The sequence below is a fragment of the Mus caroli genome, chromosome 5 (genome assembly GCF_900094665.2).
Source record: "Mus caroli chromosome 5, CAROLI_EIJ_v1.1, whole genome shotgun sequence".
NCBI classification, from domain to species: Eukaryota; Metazoa; Chordata; class Mammalia; order Rodentia; family Muridae; genus Mus; species Mus caroli.
This window is the reverse complement of record NC_034574.1, coordinates 26,991,930-27,012,763: the sequence shown is the minus strand read 5'-3', so window position 1 is coordinate 27,012,763 and position 20,834 is coordinate 26,991,930. Positions and strand designations below refer to the sequence as shown.

The following is a 20,834-nucleotide window of genomic DNA, read 5'->3' as shown; positions in this document are numbered from 1 at the left end:
TACCACTGAGTTACACATACATCCTTTTTATTTTGACAAGCTAAAACTTTCAAATTTTCACAAAATTACCTGGGCTAGCCTTAAACTCACTCTGTAACCTGACAGGCTTTGCACTTGTGATCCTCCTGCCTCAGTCTACCAAGTAGCTGTGTTTACAGGCCTGTACCACCAGGCATGGCTCTCAAAGGATATTTTAAGGAAAGGAGGGCCGTACAAGGTTTAGTTACAATGACATCCTGTCCGTAGGAAGGGGAATCAGCAGCCTGCATAAACATCTGCAGTAGTGTGTTCTCGTGTAAGCTACCCAACACTCATGTAAACAAAGTGCTACGTGGTTGTTAAAATGAAAATGGAAACCATAATCAACATCACCAGAAAAATTGAGAAAAGTTGCTTACACAAAGCATGCATAGCCAGTGATACCCCATCTTACACAGATATACATACTTAGAAAAAATGTGGAAGGGAATATCTACAAAATCATTACTAGTAATTATCTTTTGGTATTATAAGGGTGGTTTAATATTACACCTGCTCTCTGGTTTTTCTATAGTGAGCATACTGTGCGCATAACAAAACAAACCTGTTTGCTGAGGCAGCCTTGTGCTGCCAGGGAACTGTATGAATTCTGATCTTTAGGAACTAGCTCTAACTGACTGCTTGAACTCGGCCTTGTCACATGACTTCTTGGAATTTTAGTTTCTTCATCTTTAAAATCACAGGGTTAGATTCAGGACTGCCCAGTTGTTATAGAGAACAATTACACTCTTATTATCATTATGATGGCCCAGCAGCCATTGTCAGGGAGACTGGATTTGTTTTATTTATTTGTTTTTTGAGTACAAAGTCTAACTCTGCTCCAGGCTGGTACCAGATTGCCTAGGACATGCCTCCTTAGCCTCCTGAGTGCTGGGATTATGGCTGTAAGTCACCATCCCTGGATTTGATGGGATTTAGAATAACCAGGAGATACACTTCTCTGCTTGTCTGTGTGGGCAGCTCTAGAGAGGCTTGAGGAGGGAAGAGCCACCACAAACATGGTTAGCACCACCCATGGTCTAGGGGATTAGACTGAATATGAGGAAAGAGGAGAAGCCAGAGGGCTCCAGCATCCCCACTCTGCCTCTTGACTGAGAGAAAGACACAGTGTAATCAGATGTCTCATGCCCCGACCGACGGCCATGGCTTCTCTGCCATGGTGGACTGTACCCCATATACCCTGAACCCAAACAAACTCTTCCTCCCTGAGTTGTTTCTTGTTAGGTAATTTATTCCCTGTGTATGCGTGTGTGTGTGCATGTGGGTGTGTTTGTAGGCATCTCCCTCAACTATTCACTGTGTTTCTGAGACAGTGTCTCTCGATAAAGCCAGTACTCTCAAATTTGGCTAGACTGGCTGGTCAGCATGACTTAGGGATCCTCCTGTCACTCCCCTCCCCAGTGTTGGGGCTACAGGCACGTACCATTCTGCCTAGTTATTATGTGGGTGCTAGGAAGTGAACATGGGCCCTCGGGATCACATGACAAGCATTTTCTTCTGACTGAGCCATTTCCCCAGCACTGTGGTAAATACTCATGATAGCAATCATTGCTTCAAGGACAGTGATAGCTACTGGCTTTTAGTGAGCTTCAACTGTGCCAGGCATGTTCAATACATTATTCAATCCTCTATAAGCCCTTTGCATTAGGCTCTTGATATTCCTCCACTGCTTAAATAGCAAAACTGAGCTTAAGGGAGGCTGGGTGCCTTACCCAGCATCACACCTGGAAAGTCCAGGTCATATGTAAGCAAGCCCATCTCTCGCTAGAACCCAACCACCTCTCTACGTGAAAGATCATTTAGTCCATCAGCTGAACTTCTGCAGTTCTACACAGGAAGACATCCTAAAGAAATCATTCTAATCAGAACCAGTCCCTCTTGTCTCCGAAGTGACTGGCCTTCAGAGTATTACAGTGGAAGGGGTGTTTCCTCAGAGGCCAGGACACATGAGCTGTGCACCAGAGCCGTCAGCACTCTGTATCTTGGGGTCATTGTCTTGCAGCAAACCTGGAGAGCCCACCCACACCAGAGTTCCAAAGCCTCTTACCGGGTTGTCCTTCAGGCGCCTCACCAGCTCTTTAGCCTGAATCCACAAGTCTCTGCGAAGTGAGAAGCACAATCCAGAAAGTTATATTCTTAATGTTCAGGAAGGCGATGCCCTCACTCCCAGAACAGCTGCCAACATCTGAACCAGAGGCTACCCTTAACTACACTGGCTTCTGAGGGGGCAGACTTGACCTAATCTTTAAAGCCAACTGAAATTAGCAGGGGGAAGGTATTTATTAGGGCATTGACTTAATGAAGAGCTCTAGTTCAAAGCTCTCTGACTTGTCAGTCCCCTCAAGTCCCTACATACCCAAGGCCAGCAAGAATGCACAACCGCAGAGATGGAGAAGAAAACTTACTCAGCAGTAGTGTGGACTGCAGTGCCCTTCCCAGGAGAACACGTGGGCATCAGGACAGAAGGACTGAAATGTCTGATGATATCTGAAAGAACTACAGAGAGAGCCAGGGGTCACCTCAAAAGATAAACGACTCCCTAGGGTGACAAGACAGCCTTGCTGCCTCATTGCGCGGCTTAGCCTCCACCCCATGCTGTCAAGTCACCCCTGAGGCAGACCCTGGACAGTGAAGGGAGCTAAATTGAGCATCTGCCTAGGTGGGCCAGGCCCACGGTCGACTGCTTTCCAGGCACACTCTCATTTACTCCCAAGGAGACTGAGATGGAGACATCAAGCAAGCCGTGTCAGGTCCCCTGGCTGACAGAAATGACTGGGATTAGAACCAGAACTCTGGGCTGCCTTCCCATCGGCTCCCTTGCTCCTTGTGAGTGACAGCAGGGCGGGAAAGCTCCAGGGAACACACAGAGAACATGTCGCCAAGCTGACAGCCAGAAGACTGCTAAAAATAGTGCTGTCAGGAATGTTTAAGTCTTGCTCCTCAGAGAGGACAGGGCGGAGCGGGGAGGCTGGGCTGCAGAGGGAAATACCTCTTTCTCCCCCTTCTTCTTGCCCCATCCTCAAAGAACCCCAGGGTTTATGGAAGCAAAATCCAGACAGCTTCAGGAGAATTCTCTATGGAGGAACACACCTGCTGATAACAGGCAGGGAGAGAGAGGAGAGCTGGGCTGGAAGCCAAGGGACCAGTTGCTTCGCTTCGTGATCACAGATGGTCACCTAACTTTACCGTTCAGGGTTGCCATCCTGACCCCTCACACATGAGCGAGGTTTTCTCGTCTGTGACAAGCTTGCAGGATCCCAGGCCCGTGGGTGGGAAATGAAGATCTTTGCACTCAGTTCAACGTGATGCGAATGGTGTGCACGTGTGCGTATGTGCACGTGTGCTTATGTGCATGTGTGCCTATGTGCTTGTGTGCAAGTGTGCATGTGGGGAGCACTTCACCCCTCCTGTGAGGATACTTGCTAAAGGCTGCTGAGGATACACGCATTCTAAGTCATGGTAGGAAGTCACTGGGAGAACTGCTTTCCAAAGTAAAAGTGATCAAAATTTCCCTTAAAACATTTCTCAAAACTTTGCCTATCAAGTTGTCTCATCTCCTGGGGTCTTGGTCTATCGTTGCTTAGTCTTGGGGTTCTCTGGTTGTAGGGGACAGAACAAAAGGCAAGGCATAAGGGCAGAGATGCCCCGTGTTTCCAGGGACTCTGCTACTTACTGAATGCACAACCTTGGAAAAAGTCGGTTTATCTATTTTCAACAGTTTTTCCATTTGCAAAATGGCTTCATAGATGGAAAGGGTGTGGCTTGATGTAGAGGTCACTAGAGTATTCTAAAACTCAGTCGGAGGGTGCAAGAGCTGAGCCTGGGTCAACCCCATCATACACTGAATGGGGCTGGACATCCCTGGACCACTTTCTCTGTGGAACTCCTGCCTCAGCTGTCAGTAACGGCTGCCAGCCATTATGTATTCCTCCCCACTCAGGGCACCCTCAGCTTCAGAAGTCCTGATGCCAAGGGCTTCAGGGGCAAGATCTGCCCTCCCTGTCACTTCTGCTCAGTTGGGATTCCTGATTGTGATTAGACATGGCGGGCTGAGGAGGAGGGAGAGAGGCAAAAAAGCCAGGCAAAGAAACAGAGTGGTCCTGGAGGCTCCAGGTGCAAAGAGCATCCTCAGGCATCCCCGCATTAATCACCGCATATCGCTTCCTCTACCATTTGAACAGGACCAAGTCTAGGCTTCAACAGAGCTGTGACAGCCACCAAGTCAGTGACCACTCTGACTCCTGCCTAGGAGACCCTCCTACAACCCTAATCCTCAGTAGCCCCTTACCAGGTGATGGGAGCGCTGGATAGTCACCTCAGCCTTCCTCACTGGAACATGAGCAAAGGGGGCAGGTTCCTCATCCCTGTCCTTTCTAAGAACTAAATACATCACAAGCCCTTCGTGTCAATTTCTAAGTCCAACTGATAGGGCACCAGCCACCCCCTGCTCATCACCGGCAGGGTGGCAGCTGAGCCTTGCCAGCTCATCTCACAAGCAGTGGATGGGAGACTCTACTCAGACTAGCTCAGTAGCATTTAGGCTTGGGTCTTCCTCTTGGACAGGCGGAAGGATCCAGGACATTTTTCTCAGGTAAGTGCCATGAATCCACCTCTGAGGTAGTCATACAGGAACAAGATCTTATAGGCTTTGGTCTGGTCTTTTCAGGTCCCCCTTACCCTGTATGTTTCTCATGCTTTCTATTCAGGACATGTGACCTTCTATCCCCTGCCTCCCTTATGTCTCCCTAGCACGCCTTCCCGTCTTCCCAGTCACCAGTGATGCAATGAAGCAATAAAGTGCATCTTCTTTATTAACAAAGCATCTGCTGCGTCCCAGGGGGTGGGGACAATTTGGAGTCTGGCTGGAAACCCAGGACTCACCTGTCATGATTCCCATGCATGACTCACCTGTCATGATTCCCATGCATACATCCTGTGGTTTGTTCTTGATGCTGTAAGAAGCGAGCACACAAGGATCAGACTACGTTTGTTGTGCACAGGAGCCTTTTCCTTGGCCATCGTGGGCCATTTCATAACAAGCTTTGGCTTATCCTTGCTCTGGGGGTATGGAAGGATAAACAGTTCCCTCAGGATCTTCTTCCCAAGCTCTCTAGTCCTTCCCAAAGCTGAAGAGGACACTGAGTCCAGGTAAAATGACTCCAGTCCAAACCCTGCAAGGCCCCCAGGAGCAGAGGGAGGGGGCCCTGTGCACTCACAGGGGTTCCATCTCTCTGGTCTTTCCCACTTCTCTCTCATTCACCCAGAGGAGCCACAGGAGTCATAGGTTCTGGGAGGATGAGGGAGGCAGGAAGTGGTTCTGGTCACTGCTGTCCCCCAACCCTTAAGCAAAGACTTTGAACTCTCTGGTCCTTGGTGTCCCCCGTCAATCAAGCAAGGAGCTAGCAGAGGGAGTGTGTGGCGTGTCTCTGCTAGCTGTGTACCAGGATGGGTACCTTACCTTTGAGGTTTCTCCATGTTGATCGTGCCAGACCCAGGGGCTAGAGGCTGGAAAAGATAGATACTTGGTGTGAGTAAGTCAGTCAGGGGTAACCAGCACAAGGCAGGGAAGCTACGAGTCTATAGAAGACCAAGTCCACCTTGCTCACTTTATGTCGAGGAAAGCACCCCCTGCTTCCCCACAGCTTGTCTGCCAGACCATCATAACAGAGTGGCTGACAGCTTTCTTCAGGGCATTGATTTAAACATAATGGAAGTCACGCTATATTCTACACAGAATCAGAAGATTGACTTACAAAGTAAAACCGTCCGTCATCTAAGGGTGACTGCTCTCTCTTTGACTAGAATGTGAGAGCCATCATAGGCAGCTGTTCTCATCTGTTTGCATTTGGCTGTATTTCTTTGACCTCATTCAATGCCTGGCATGTTACAAGTTCTCGGTGAACGTTGAACAAATACGTATTTTTCTTAACGAATGAATTTGGTTTCCCCTTGATGAAATACTGGATAATGCAGGTTAATGCTTGTTGTTTTTCATGGTACAGAAAGGAAGATAATTTCATCCTATCCCAGGGAGACTTGGAGCTGTGGCCAAGACACTGAAAGCACCCACAACTATTAGTTATTATTCGCATTTTCATAGTTTCAAACACACAAACACACACAAAGTTTAGATGTGTTTAAGGTTAGGTCTGTCAAGTTTACTATAAGGTAACTAGTAGGTAACTAGAAGGTGATTAGTAGGTAACTAAAAGGTAATTAGTCGGTAACTAGAAGGTAACAGATAAGAGTGGCAACATGTAGATAGTTATGTCCTCATCCTAGCCCAGGGTGCTTTAATGAGCACAGCTATCCTAGCTCCTAAGCTCTAAGCCCACACAAATGGGTCACTATTTTAAAGCTCTCTAGGGAGCATAGGCTGACCATAAAATTCTCCTCCCTTGGGGGCAAAGTCTCTGATTTGCCAGTAAGAGGGACTTCCGAAGGTCAGTCTTCCAGGAGAAGTAACAAGTTGAACAAAAAACACTAGACTATGTGTGCCAGGGGTTGTGACACGGAGCTGTGGGTTAGGCAGTCGGGGGGAGTGGACCTCTTTAGTCCTGCAAGTTGGGACACTGCCTGCCAGCTTGAGCATATAGTTGCCTGAGGGTCAGGGAACCTAGTTTCGAGACCTTATAGTTCACATACTTGAAACACGAATGTTTGAAACCTCCTGGTTTCAATGTTGGTGGCTGATTGAACTAAAGATGCTCAGTATTTTAGGACCACAAATTTGTTTCTTCTGTAACTGGCTGATGGACAACATATCTTGCCCCATAGGAGAGGTGGTAGTCAAGAAAAGGAAGAAGGAAGGAAGAGAGAAAGCAGGCCAGGAGATGGGTAAGCTCATGTGGGAGGTCTCAGAAGCCATGAGAATGGCCAGTGTTCTTTCTCATGGCACAAGACATGAATGGATCTTTTCCTTCTTTTTCACCCTGTACACTTAGAGTTTTCTTGTATGGAATATGTAATTGCAGGGGCTTTTGAAAATAAATTTTGTAAATGTTTGCATATCTTATTTCAGATTGAAAGAATACAAATCTAAAACTGCTAACTAGTTTTTAGAGAATCCCAAATTAGTGAGCATGTCTTCATTTCAGAGACTCCAGAAACTCAAAGCAAAAATTTCAGCCTTGAAGACTTCAAATGTGCAATCTCCTGGTGTGTGTGTGTGTGTGTGTGGTGTGGTGTATGGTGTGTGGTGTATGGTGTGTGTTTATGGTGTGTGTGGTATGTGTGTGTTTGCGTGTTGTGTGCGGTGTGTGTGTATGGTGTGTGTGATGTGTGGTGTGTGTACGTGTGTGTGTGTGTGTGTGTGTGTGTGTGTGTGGTGTGTGGTATGTGTGGTGTGGTGTGTGTGTGTGGCATGTGTGGTGTGTGTGTGTATGTATGTTTGCTTATGGTACACCTAGTTGAGTAACATCTGGCTCTCAGGCAGGCAGAGAGAAAAGGGTGGCCTACGGGAGCTGGGCCTTCAAATCTCATCCTGAAAGCAGAAGGACCTGACTGTGGACTAATGGAGTCATCCTGTCTAAGCTTGTTCTGTCTCTGTGGCCCCGACTCCCACCCAGGAAGCGGGGAGGGAATGAGGGCAGACAATGTCACCATTTATGAGTGGAAACTCTATCTCAAAATGAAGCTAGAAGGTACAAGGCCACCAGAGCTTTAGGGTTAGAACATGATCCCATGGAGAGTGAAGGAACCAGGGAGTCCCCCCAGGAAGTGGGCTTCAGTGTGTAACGTAGGAGATCTCTGCTCTCTGCTTCCTAGTCCCCGCTTTGACATTGCTCCTGTGGTGAGCCTCCTCTCCCCCATCAACATAATCACAAGGGAAAGCTCTGTTGGCCAGGGCCAAGGCTATTTCCTAAAGTTAAGCCTGCATCTCTACTGCATCTCCACCCACTTCTATGGCCCCAGTCATTTCCCCAGTTCATGTCATTCACAGCTGCTAGACTGTGACTATGACTAGAGAAGGCTCTGGATCTGGCAGATGTCACACACTGTCCAAGCTGAGCCTGGCAGGGCAACTTCCAGAGAGGACAGTTGTTCAAGAGGAGTAGACACAGAGACTTGGGAATCTCAGGAGCTATGGGTGGCCTTGTTCTGCCATAGCTGAGTGGGTTGAGCTGTGCGTGAGGGAGGCTGTGCGTGAGGGAGTGCAGGCAGGAAGAGCCTGGAGGGAAGGGGAGAGCTTCCTGACTCAAGTGTAAAAGGCATAGGATAGCTCTGGGACTCCTGCCTTGATGATAATGGACTGAACCTCTGAACTTGTACGCCAGCCCCAAATAAATGTCCTTTATAAGAGTTGCCTTGGTCATGGTGTCTGCTCACAGCAGTAAAACCCCAACTAAGACAGTACCTACCACTACTAATCCTTAGAAACATTAAAGCCAAAACCACAATGAGATGTAGCCTCGTGCCTGCTAAAGAGCAAGCAAACATGGGTCTGGAAAGATGCAATCATGGGTCTGGTTAAGAGCACTGGCTGCTCTTCCAGAGAGGGCCTGTGTTGGGTTCCCGGCAGCCATACTGGCTGGCTCACAACCACAATGTAACTCTAGCTCCAAGTGATCTGATTTTTCTCTTCTGTTTCTGAAGTCATTCTCATGGTAGCTACATACACTCAGACATGTACACATAAAATAAAGTCTACAAAAGAAATATTTAAACCCCCCCAAAAACAGCATCAAACAAAAACAGGAAAATAAGTATTGAGACTATGGGGAGGGGTGGAGAAATGGCTCAGCTCTTAAAGGCCAGGCCCACATAGAAGAGAATATGGAGAAACGCCTTGCGGATGGGAATGTGAATTGTGTAGCCTCTATGAAAACCAATACAACACATCCTTAAAAGGAGAATGGTTTTTAGACAAAATAGCACTGCATATCTCAGCCTGGCCTGGAACTTGTTATCTAGCCCAGGCTGGACTCAGATCTACTTTGATCCTGCCTCAGCTTCCTAAATTAGAATTACAAGTATGCATCATCACGTTCAACTTCTTTAAAAAAGATGAAAAGGGTGATAGTCGTGGAATTATATCTCAAGGTGTCTTTCCAAAAGAATGGAAGTAGGACCTCGAGCCGATTATTTGTATTTAGTGTTTTTCACAGGATTGGCACTAGCCAAAAAGTGGCACAACCTCATGTTCATGTGTGAAGAGATAAACAGAGTGTGGTATGTCCACGCATACAGTGGAATATTAGTCACCCATAAAAAAGGAAGCATCTGGCACAGGAGGAAATCATGTCGAGCAAAACAAGCTATTTACATAGAGACAGATACTACATGATTTCAAGGATGTTAAGTCTCTAGTTAAACTCACAGAAACCAAAAGTGGAAATGTGGTTTTTGTGGGCTAGGAAAACACAAGGTGAGTTGTTACTTCATGAGTGAAGAGTTTTGGTTTTGTAAGATGAAGGCTGTTTTGGAGACTGGTCATACATGTTACTATGTGCACACTTAAAAATGCATCAGATGGAAGCTAGGATCTGCATTATGGGAGAAGACACACTATTTGTTTTACAGGCCCGGGACATTTCATTTAGTATTTTCCAATTCCATCTATCACTTTCCTGAAGATCTCACATTTTTATTTTTCTTTGTGACTGAGTAAAGTCCCGTGGTGCATTTGTAGCACGTGTTTATCACCTGCTCACATGATGATGGACAGCTAGGCTGCTTCCATTTCCCTACTATTGTGTGCATCGTTGCTTAAACATAGATATGTGAGTGTTTCTGTGGCAAAGTGTAGCTTCCTTATGTCCAGGAGGAAAACTAGAGAGTAGCCTGAAAACTAGAGAAAGTGGGGAGGGAAGCAACAGAACACATGATATATGGAGGGGGTAATTATAAGAGGATAGTGGGCGCAGTAAGGAAGAGGGGAAGAGAAGTGAGGAAGCCACAGGGCTGTGTCCCTGCTGGGTGTGGACATTTTGTCACTGCTTCCTGTATTTACATTGTATTAGACATTATAAATGAAGATTTAAATGACTAAAATGGCAAGTTGTATAAATTCATATTTACCACAATTATGCATTTTGATTAAAGTCAATGTGTTTTTAAAATTACTTTGTGAGTGTTTGCTGCATGTATGTCTGTGCATCACTGTGATGACCCAGTGCCCATCAAAGTCAGGGGTCAGGAGAGGATGCCCAGTTCCCTAGGACTGGTGTTACACATGGTTGTAAGCTGCCTTGTGGGTGCCGGGAATTGAACCTGGATCCTCTGCAAGACCAACACATGCTCCTAGCCACTGGACCAATACTCCAGCCCCTCAGTGTATTAAAAAAAAAAAGACAAAGCAGACACAGAATTTCCTCTATCTTATAAATGCAAGGCTTAAAAGAAGGTTCCTTTACTAATTCTGAGAAATGGCTATGAAATTCAGTATGGAAACTTCTTGAAAACTAAAGATAAGTCTTCTGTATGGCCCAGCCACATCAACTCCTGAGTATGTACCCAAAGGATTCAAAGTGAATGCGTCCCAAACACTTACAGATCACTGTTTCTTGCAGCCTCATTCACAACAGTTAAATTATGGGGCCAGCCTAGGTGTCTGACATCAGAGCAACGGTGTATATACATAGTGGAATGTTTTTGGTTTGGTTTGGTTTTGTTTCGTTTTGTTTTTTAGCCAAGAATCAAGTCATGTTGTTGAAAGAAAAATGGAAGCGATTGAAGGCAACCCTACTGAGTGACTTAGGTCAATCTCAGCAAGACAAATGCCACACGCTTTCTCTCATTTGAGGTTCCTGTATCTCCTATAGATACATAAAATCATGAATGAATATATGAAATGAAAGTAGAAGGGAGCCCAGGGGATCAAGGGTGACTAACGGCAGAAAGAGAGGTGAGAAATAGAAAGAGATAATGTAAGTATTAAGAGATAAAAGATATAAAGGGAATATGCTCAATAAAAGTAAGTACCTTGGAGAAAACTTAACAAATCTTAAACCTTTTGGCAAGATTCAGGGCAATTCTTGCCAGTGGATTTAACTTATTAATGAGAAACTTCAAGCATTCCCTTTCCTGAGGTGATCCTAGGCATTCATTTGATGTTTAAAAAATTAGATCCTCTAAGATTTTAGCATGTCTTTGTCGCATACAATGCTTTCTCCCAAATGGAACACTGTTTTCAATAAATAGATTCCCACAGCCCAGGCCAGCATTCACATCATTATGAAGCTGAAGATGACCTGGAACTTTTGATCCTTCTGCCCCCACATCCCAAGTGCTCAGACTACAAGTTTGTGCCACCATGCCTGGCCTCCAATGGAACATTATGCCAAGCCATCAGGACCTTATTCATGGTGTCACCAGTACCAAATGGTCTCCTGAGTCAAGCACATGAAATACTTACAGTTTCTGGGTTGCCGATGGCTGCCACGAGTTTAATGTCTGAGGGTCTCAGAGTGTGAACTGTGAAGATAAGAGTCCGTAGGGCAAGGTCAGATCTACCACAAGGTAGGCAGAGAATGCCCTATGGGGCTACACAGAGAAGACCCACACCCTACAGTGGGGATGACTAGAAAGGCCAATGTGGCTACATGGCAGGGGTGGAGAAGCCACATGTGTGACAGCTCCTGACTCACAATTCCCAGGGCATTTTATCCCTCGAGGGAGTCAAGGTTGTCCCCATGCATCTTTACCCTTAAGTGTGGTGTTGTTGCTGTCCCTCTACAGAAATAACCAAGGAAGAAAGAGACCAATGGTTCTCAACATCCTAATGCTGCGGCCCTTTAATACAGTTCCTCATGTCATGGTGACCCTCAACTATAACGTTATCTTCGTTGATACTTCATAACTAATTTTCTACGTTATGAATCAATGTAAATATCTGATATACAGGATCCTCACCCTTAGGTTGAGAACCGCTGAGTCAGTATGGTGAAGGGCTAAGGGAGAAAGGAATGACCAAGAGGTAGAGTAGAGATGGAGGTAGAGCCTCTGTTGGCCACAGAGCCTTTCCTGTTCATGGCCAGAGGGCACATACCTGACTCAGAAAGCACACTCAATTCTAACTTCTTTGGCTTGCAAGGGAATGGAAAATTCTTCAGGGTCCAAAACTGAAATCAAACACACAAAGCATCAGTTTCCATGTACAGAAGTACTGCCTGCTAAAACAATTGGCATAGAGACAACCTAGCCCTTGGCTACCTAGGCTCAAAATCCAGAAGCAACACTTGCACACGGTCACATTTTCCTAACTTCCATACTCAGGTCCCCCTGACGAGTGAGGACACGTGTATCTTAAAGAGGATTTTAGCACGTGGCACGTGCACAGCTTGGAATAGTGTGGAGGAGAGGGAAGGCAGATGATGAAGGAGAATAAAACCGAACTCGTGGGATGACGGAGTCTTTTGGAGGTCAGCCATTGGTGCCCAACAGCAGCATTCCCAACGCTGCTCACGTGGTGTCAATATTAATGTTTGTTATGGGTTTTTTATTCCAATTTTAAAAGAAGAAACAATCAAAGGACCTAGTTTATTGAGACTAAATGTAAAAATAAAAATTCAGCACCTCATTTATTTTTATTAGCAAGTGTCCCTCTGTTATTCTGACACAAGAAAGAACGTGAGACATCTGCATACTTGCTGCTAGAAACTGGGTAAACATGAATTCAGGGGCCTCCTGTGTCTCCTCCAGACTGATGTGTCTTGAGAGCAAATGGGTCACTGGGAGTAGAGGGAAGACATGGTGGCCAGTATGCAAGTTTTTCGGGCAGCACTGGCCTCTCTGGGTATGGGTGACAGGAATCCAGAGGGGCTTCTTTGTCGGAATAACACAGCAGGCTTTGGGACACGGGAAGTGCAAGAGATCCTGGCAGGATTGGTAGGCAGTGCATGAAGCCCTGCCGTATCTCACAAGCATAAGTTAATTTCTCGTGAATTACTGATTACAGGAAGAGATGTCCTACACTTACTCTCATCTCTTATCTTGTGGACCTTCTGGGAAGACCTCACCCAGATGCCTTCGGATAACTTACAACATCTGCTTCAAGGTTCACAATGATAACACACCCATTTATAATGCTGGCAGGGCACTTCTGGGAACTACCCATCCATCTGTAAGGATGATGAGCCCCAAATTTCAGGAGCCATGGTAACGTTCTGCCAGGCAGCCTGGCGGGCCTAGGGGCTCCTTTGGCCCATTCTGCTAAGGCCTTAATTAGGGGCCACCAACTTGCTCAGAAATCTAGATTTTTTTTTCACTAAAAGAGAGCCTACCCCCTACACACACACATACACACACACACCTCCCACTAGGGCAAAACTCTTACCACTTGCTGGGACTGCCATGCCAATGTGGTCTCTCCAGAAGAGCCATGGATTTGGGAGGGCCCTAAAAATAAACACACAAGCAAGTTTAGAAATAGTTCAGTTCAATTTTTACATGTGTACATGTGTATTTGTGTGTGTGTGTGTGTATGTGCGCGTGCGCACACCTGCATGTTGGCCAATGGTGTCTTCCCCAATCATTCTCCACCTTATTTTGTGAGACAGAATCTCTCACTGAACCCAGAGCTCATCCATCTCAGTAGATTGGTTGGCTAGCAAGCCCCCTGGGGTCTTCCCAACTCTGCCTCCCAGCACTAGGCTGACAAGTGTGCTGCCATTCTCAGCGTTTTTATGTAGGCTCTGAAGACTGCACTTAGCCCAAACAGACAAATCTGCCAGCACCATTGAGATGGTTTTAAAGTTGAACTTAACTCTTACCCAAACTTTACATCCTTCCCCCCAAGCCCAATTATCTACATTCTCAGATTAGTAATGTCCTTTATCGCAGAGAAGCACATATTTCATTTCTCTAGCTATCACAGTTTGGGATAACATGATGCCATTAATACATTCTATCATGGTAGAATAATTCCTAGGTCAAGGTACAGAAGTATTGTCTAAGATAAGCTATCACCCCATATTCTGCATGAGCACATTATCAGATTGCTATACTGCTTCCTTGCCAAGAATTTCTCAGGATCTTAATGTTGGACCGATAGCTGCCATTGTTTGGAGATCTAGGACAAAGCAGGAAAGACACATGGCACTAGAATGCAATGAAGGGTATTGACACAGGGTAACTGGCTATGACTGTGCTAAGTACAAGACAAAAGAAAAGACAAGACAGGTGGGTAGACCACGGAGACACACCCATCATCCCAGCATACTTCTGGCTATATAGCCCTTGATCGCCTGGAACTTACTATATAGCTTTGGCTGGCCTGGAGCTCCCTACATAGACCAGGCTGGCATCCAACTCACGGAGATCTGCCAGCCTCCATCTCTGAATACTGAAATTAAAGCTATGTGCCACTATGCTGGCCTCTACGTATTTTTCCTATTGTAACACAATCTTGACATCTGCCTCAGCAGCTCCGCAGTACATTTTTGCTTGATACTTGATCCTGGAATGAGATCCCTTGCTTCCTCTTGATGGTCCTTCCCCCAGCTCTCTGCCCAGTGTGCACAGTACATCTGAAGAGCAGCAGACACTGGGAAAGGCAAACGTTACTTGAGAGACAGAACTAGACTAATTTTCCACCCCAGTCTTCTTCTGCAATTTTACTTTTTGACCCAGAGAATAATTTATCTAGAGAGGCATGAAGGAGAAGCAGTATATTTCCAGTCCCCACCCCTGGAGGGACCGTCAGTTTCCAAGAACAATGCCTACAACCCATCTCCAGAGCTCATTGGCTCTCCAAGATCCCAGAAGCCCATTTTCTGAGCAGCCCTATGGTAGGAAATCAATGAGGTGTGGCCAAGCATGAAGTGCTGAAAAAAGCTGGGACCCCGGGGCTGTGACTGGAGGGCAAGAAAGAACTGGGTGACAGAGAAATGGAGGCAGCTGGACTTGAAAGCTGCAAACGTCAGGCTAAGCCGTGGGTAACCAGGAGTCATGACCAGCCTTGAAGAGAGGATTTTAAAGACTGTTACTACAGTGCTGAAAGAGATGAGTTAGCAGGGCAGAGAGTTGAGATCATTCAGCTTATGTTATTCCCAGGCCAGGAGAGCAAATGTTAATCTAAGTGGTAGGCATTGCTTCTATATAGCTCCTATGTATTCAGAACATTAACATAAAGTAATTGCTTTAATCCTTATATTCTATGAGATAAGCATCACAATCTCACCTTATATGCAGCAAAGTGAGATCCAAAAGGTTCAAGTTATATTTAAGTGGACACAGCTAGCAAATGGTGGCAGAGAGACTCAAAACAGGTAGCCTAGCTCACCTAGCTACATGGGTCACATTTGGAAGCAACAAATTGAGTAGAAGACACATGCCCAAGACCTAGACTAGGTCTCACAAATGCTGTCTATAAAAGTCAGATCATCCATATTTTAGGTTCTGTAGACCCTAAGGTCTCTTCACTGACATGACCATTCCATTCTATTCATGATTTTAATACTGTGAAAGCAGCCACAAGCAGTGCACAAATGCATTAACTTCATCTGCAGAGACTACAGTTTCTACCCTACACACTTCTCATGTGTGGTAAGGTGCTTTTCTCCCTTTTAGTCTTCAGAACCATATAAAAGTATAGAACTCTTCGTGGGGATCAGCAAACTGATTCTAAAGGTTCCATGGAGACGCAAAGGACCTCACATAGTTCACACAACCCTGAGGACCAATTCAACACAATGTCAAACCTTACTGTAGAGTACTGTAATTATGACAGTGTGGTCCTATCAAAGGAATAGATAGATCATCAGAGCAGAATAGAGACCAGAGAAGCTCAGGAAAATATAGTCAACCAAATCTTTGTCAAAGAGACAAACAATCTGGTAGAAAATTGTAATCTTTTCAAAAGCAGTGCTGGAGTTGCTGGGTGCTCCTCCAAGGTGTAAAAATGATTTTTAGCTCATAAGTTGCACAAAAAATAGACAACAAGCTGGATTTGGCCGGATCTCACCCATGTCCCTAGTTTGCCAACTAATCCATGATTTCCACTGGCCCTGAAGAGAGGTCATCCAGGTGAAATAGGAGTGTGGACCTCTAATGATCAGGACTAGTCTTCTCAGGGTGGGTGGGAGACCTGAAAGTAAAAACATTGCATCTAAAAGAGGGGAGGAAGGAGAGAGAAGAACCCAAAGCAGACGGTGCCTTGAGACATAAATAGGCAGGTATTCCATTCAAGCACAAAGGGAAGACTAGAAGTAAAAGATGAAGAGGAGCTTAAGAGATTACTCTTTTTTTTTTTTTTTTTGTTTGTTTGTTTGTTTGTTTTTCGAGACAGGGTTTCTCTGTGTAGCCCTGGCTGTCCTGGCACTCACTTTGTAGACCAGGCTGGCCTTGNGAACTCAGAAATCCGCCTGCCTCTGCCTCCCGAGTGCTGGGATTAAAGGCGTGCGCCACCACGCCCGGCTTAAGAGATTACTCTTAACATCTTCAGGGTTGGATGTGGGGAGAGCTGATGTTGCCAGGCAGCTCCCAAACCAAGAACACAGCTTCCAGCTCCCAAACCAGGACCAGAATAGGAATGCAGGCTGTCCCTTGGTAGACTAGCTACAGATAGCCAAACAAGAATAGACTGTCCAGAATCCTGGTCCAAGAAGCTTGGGTCTCAGACAGGGTTAAGAGATCCTGAGTCTTGTCAGCTTTCCCAAGTCTTAGTTTCCTCATCTGTAAGATGGGCATGGTAATGCCAGCCTTGAACAGCTGTAATATGGACTCTCGAGGCTTTACTCCTCTTCTAGCGAGTTTGAATGCATGGTGATCAAAGTCACCAGATGGGGCTATTCTTCCTCAAGGAAGGGATGGATTGTGGGATATTGTGCTTCTGACAGACTTCAAGGAAATGTGCAAATTAGAGTGTGTATCCTGCTTTAATTTGGCAAAAAGTGAGCAGGTAATGGCTGCTGGGGAAGGGGGATCATTCTTCAGTGGTGCAGACCTTGGTAAAGCATGACCCATGCTCTTCTACAAAGCTCCCTTCCCCCAACTCTCCGCTCACCAAAGAACCATATTTAAAGTCAGTGGGTCACAAGACCAAAGCAGACATTAGAGTAGAAAGATTAGTTAGTAAAAGGGAGTTTAGTGGAAGTGGAAGGTGGAGTGAGAGATGGAAATGGGGAGGAATATGGCTAAATACATTATGTACACATGAAATTATCAATGAACAAACATAAATTTGAATATTTGGGAGTCTGTTTTTTTTTTTTTTTTTTTTTTTTTTTTTTTTTTTTTTTTTTTTTTTTTGCATGGGTGTTTTGTCTGCATGCCTGCCTGTGCACCACATGCATGCCTGGTACCTATAGAGGCCAAGGAGAAGGCATCAGATGCCCTAGAACTGGAGTTACAGAGAGTTGTGAACCACCATGTGAGCACTGGAAATCAAACCAAGGTCCCCCGGAAGACCAGCCAGCAAGTGCTCTTAACCACTGAGCCATCTGCCCAGCCCCATAAGTAAATACATTTTTATGTGTAGTGGACGACACATGCAGAAGAAATGCAGCAACACGTCACTGTGATTGGCATGATCAGCATCAGGGAGTTGCTCACATGGATAATCCTTCAGCTACTCCCAGTTTCTGTAGCCTAAGATCACCCATGCAGCTAAAGGCTCTAGGGCCTGCATTTTCAACCCGATGAGAACGTCTCCAGGATGACTACTTTGGATGTCAGAGAGGCTGTGCCTTGGATTGAGACAGTCTCAATCCTCATGGAAAATTACAGCCCTTTGTCCTGTCCCCACCGACTCTTGTGGGGCACTTGGAACTCGTTCACTCGTTCTGCTTCTTTGCTTTCTATCAGGTATGTGGAAAGAAAATTCTGTCTGTGCTCCCCCAGTGCCTGTGGCAGAAACCATCAAAGCACTTGCAACATCACTGGCCTCCAGCTGTGGGGTCTCGAGGGACTGTTTCCCTTCTGGAAAGTTGTTTACCATCAGTCTGGTGGATCTGTCAGCGACTCCTGGGTCCCTGAAAAACTCCCACCTCAGTAAGGTCAGTCAGGGAAAAAACCACGTATCTTTCCACCCTGCTGGAAGTGAGGGAGAAAACCACTTACGTGTGCCCCGAGGCACAGGCCTGGCAGAGATCAGTTGCCCCAATCAGAGCTGCAACCTTTGGGGCTGCAAACCAAAAGGGATCCATTCTGGCAGCAGGCCTGGATGAGGTGCAGTGCACAGAGGCTCCCTCCGAGACCCTCCTTTCAGCATCTCTCTACTGCTCCCGATGTCTAGACACTGCCCCTCCCCTTCCAAAAACTCCAGGCTGCATTGGACTGCATGGATCTTAGGCATCCACTACAGAAGTCCCTTGGGCAGCACACACATTCTTCTAAGTCAAGAACCTGACTCTACAAGACAAACCATTGGTGCTAATCTAGAAACTGGCCACAGGTAGGTGGAGTAATTTTTTTTTATTATTTTTTCCAAATTAAAGCAGGATACACACTCTAATTTGCAGACTTCACAGCACAATATCCCACAATCCATCCCTTCCTTGAGGAAAAATAGCCCCATCTGGTGACTTTGATCACCATGCATTCAAACTCGCTGTCTCTTGACTTCCTCATCTATGAAATGGGAATGAGCCTGGCTTCCTCGCTTTCTTCCTGGAGTTTCTGTGAGGATCAAAGAACAGGAAAATGCTGTGTGGGCAAGAGCTGTGCGTTGAGCAAAGATCACCTTCCTGGATGGAAGAGAGGCAGGGCCCCGGACTGCAGGGAGGAAGGTCAAGAGCAACAGAGGTGGAACTGAGGTCATGCTGTGGGGTGCATTAAATTCTTGTGTTCTTTGTAAAGGGTAATATCCTCACGGCAACTCTAGAGGCAGCATTTACAATCCTCTAGGCCTTCAAAATGCTGTGACCCTTTAATAGAGTTCCTCATGTTGTGGAGACCCCCAATCATAATTTTTTTTCTGATACTCCACCCACAGTTTGAGAACCTCATTGTTTATAGACTCAGAGGCCAGACAATCGATGGATGTGCAGGCCTGAGTTGTACTGCAGTCTCTAAGCAAATCTTCTGAGTGATGCTTTGCTCTGAGGGCGTGATTGGCAAGTCTCATTCATACACATGACTTATAGAATGTTGTGGTGGCCTGTGAGCAGATATTCTCTGTGACCAGCTGTGCATGCTGAGTCAGAAAACTCCAAGTCACACCTGACTGGGGCTTCCACCTCAGAATTCCAGGCATGCTCGGCAGCACAGACACCCTTTTGTCAGCGTGGTATGTGAGCAGCCTCATGCCAGTCAGTAGAAGGTGACAATGAAGTTCAAAGAGACTGATAGGACTGACTTCTGGGTATTTGTCTCTGAATTCTAGGATAGTGGAGGGGGTAAGCTTCTTCAATTACCTTGTTTGTTGCCCCGGGAAGCTGTGGTCTAATGTGTTAGTAAACTTGCTAAAGACACCCAATAAGATACTAGCAGAAGAGTGTATGGCTTTCAGTTCTCTTTGAGTCTGAGGCCACAGGCCTTTTGAATGGACATAAGAAGTTTATTGTGTGGGTTATGATTTGGATGTAAATTGTGCCTTAGGCTGCTGTGTGTGAATACTTGGTCCTCAGTTGGGGGGCCGATGGTCAAAAGAGGTTCCAGAACCTTTAGGAGGTGGGGCCTAGTTGGAGGAAGTAGGCAGCTTGTGGGAAGGAGAGCAGGGAGAGTTCAAGCTTACCTTACTTCAAGACAGAGCTCTCCATTTCCAGGTCCACAGAAATGGGAGGAAGCCAAGCCACACGCTCTTGTTGCTATCAATGCTCTCTTCCCCATGATGGATCTCACCATCTCAAAACACGAGTCTAAACAAATTTCCCCCCTTAGATTGTTTCTTGTCCATATTTTGTCACAACAACAAGAAATCTAACACTCCTGTCCCTGAGTTGTCACCATATGGAAATGTGTCCTGGGGCCTAAAAGACCATAATTTTTAACTCCCTTACAGTCAGGGTGGGTTTACCATCAGGCTGGCCAAAGAGTGAACAATCTCATTCTACAAGGGGAGATACAACCTCTAGTCTGATGAGCCATGAAAGTCATCAGAGATGATTTGTAAAGTCCCAGACCAATGTTGTCTAAATGTTCAGTGTCTAATGTCAATGGCCAAAGGAAGACTCCACCACCTGCTTGGGGTGGAGACCAGTACATCTTCCCATTTCCTCAATCTTCTTAGGCCCACCCCTTCCAACATCACATAACCTTCACTCTTGGGAGTGTGCTCCCGGGATAGGGCATGTTCACGGGTGACTGGCTGTTTTGCCCTTGGCCTATGCATTTTTCTTGACTTTGTTTTGCATCAGGGCCAGCTATTAGGGCCAGAACAGAAAAGGCCACGGAGATCTCTCAAAGGTAAATGGTGGTGTTGGTGGGGAAAGACTGATGGTAAGGGGGCCCCAAGAGGAGATGAATCTCAAGGAAGTGTGTGTGGGGGGGGGGGGCTTAGGGTATCTCCATCAGTAAGGTCTCCTCCCAGAGATGGGGGTGGGCCTCCACAAGAGAGAAAAGAGCCTCCCATACAAGAGTAAATGGCAGCTGAAGTCAGGAGAACCACATTGGCCCTATCCAGAGTCCACCAATGCTCCTGGTCAGAGGCTAGGACAAAGCTCGGTGGGAGAGCGCTAGGTGTCTCATTCTCTAAGGACACCAGGCTCCAACCCAACCAGCCCACTTGGCAGAGGGCTGCACCTTGCCCCAGACTGGACGTGCGTGCCTTCCCTCCTTTGCACCCCTTTGTAAGGAGCCGTCCTCACATTCGCCATTATAAGATGGCACTGACACCTGTGTTCTAAGTAGTAAACAAACCATCTGCACATGCGCTGGGGTAGTTTCCCACCCCATGTGCTCTGCCTTTCCCGTGA

At 46.2% G+C, this 20,834-nt stretch overlaps 1 protein-coding gene across 4 annotated transcripts in view; it reads right to left on the bottom strand.

Annotated features, from left to right (window-relative positions):
* The window catches only part of Plb1 (phospholipase B1), a 138,999-nt gene that overhangs the window by 95,830 nt on the left and 22,335 nt on the right, over nt 1–20,834 (bottom strand). For 3 of the 4 annotated variants that reach the window (XR_002377944.1, XM_021162761.1, XM_021162762.1), the window contains exons 3-9: nt 13,316–13,377; nt 12,029–12,101; nt 11,396–11,454; nt 5,498–5,544; nt 4,948–4,991; nt 2,445–2,535; nt 2,087–2,138 (exon numbers count right to left, since the gene is read on the bottom strand). Coding sequence is in view for 3 of the 4 variants with exons in the window: in XM_021162761.1 (XP_021018420.1) it covers nt 2,087–2,138; nt 2,445–2,535; nt 4,948–4,991; nt 5,498–5,544; nt 11,396–11,454; nt 12,029–12,101; nt 13,316–13,377 (428 nt within the window). In the remaining variant the exon portion in view is untranslated. The other variant, XM_021162763.1, reaches the window with a different exon arrangement.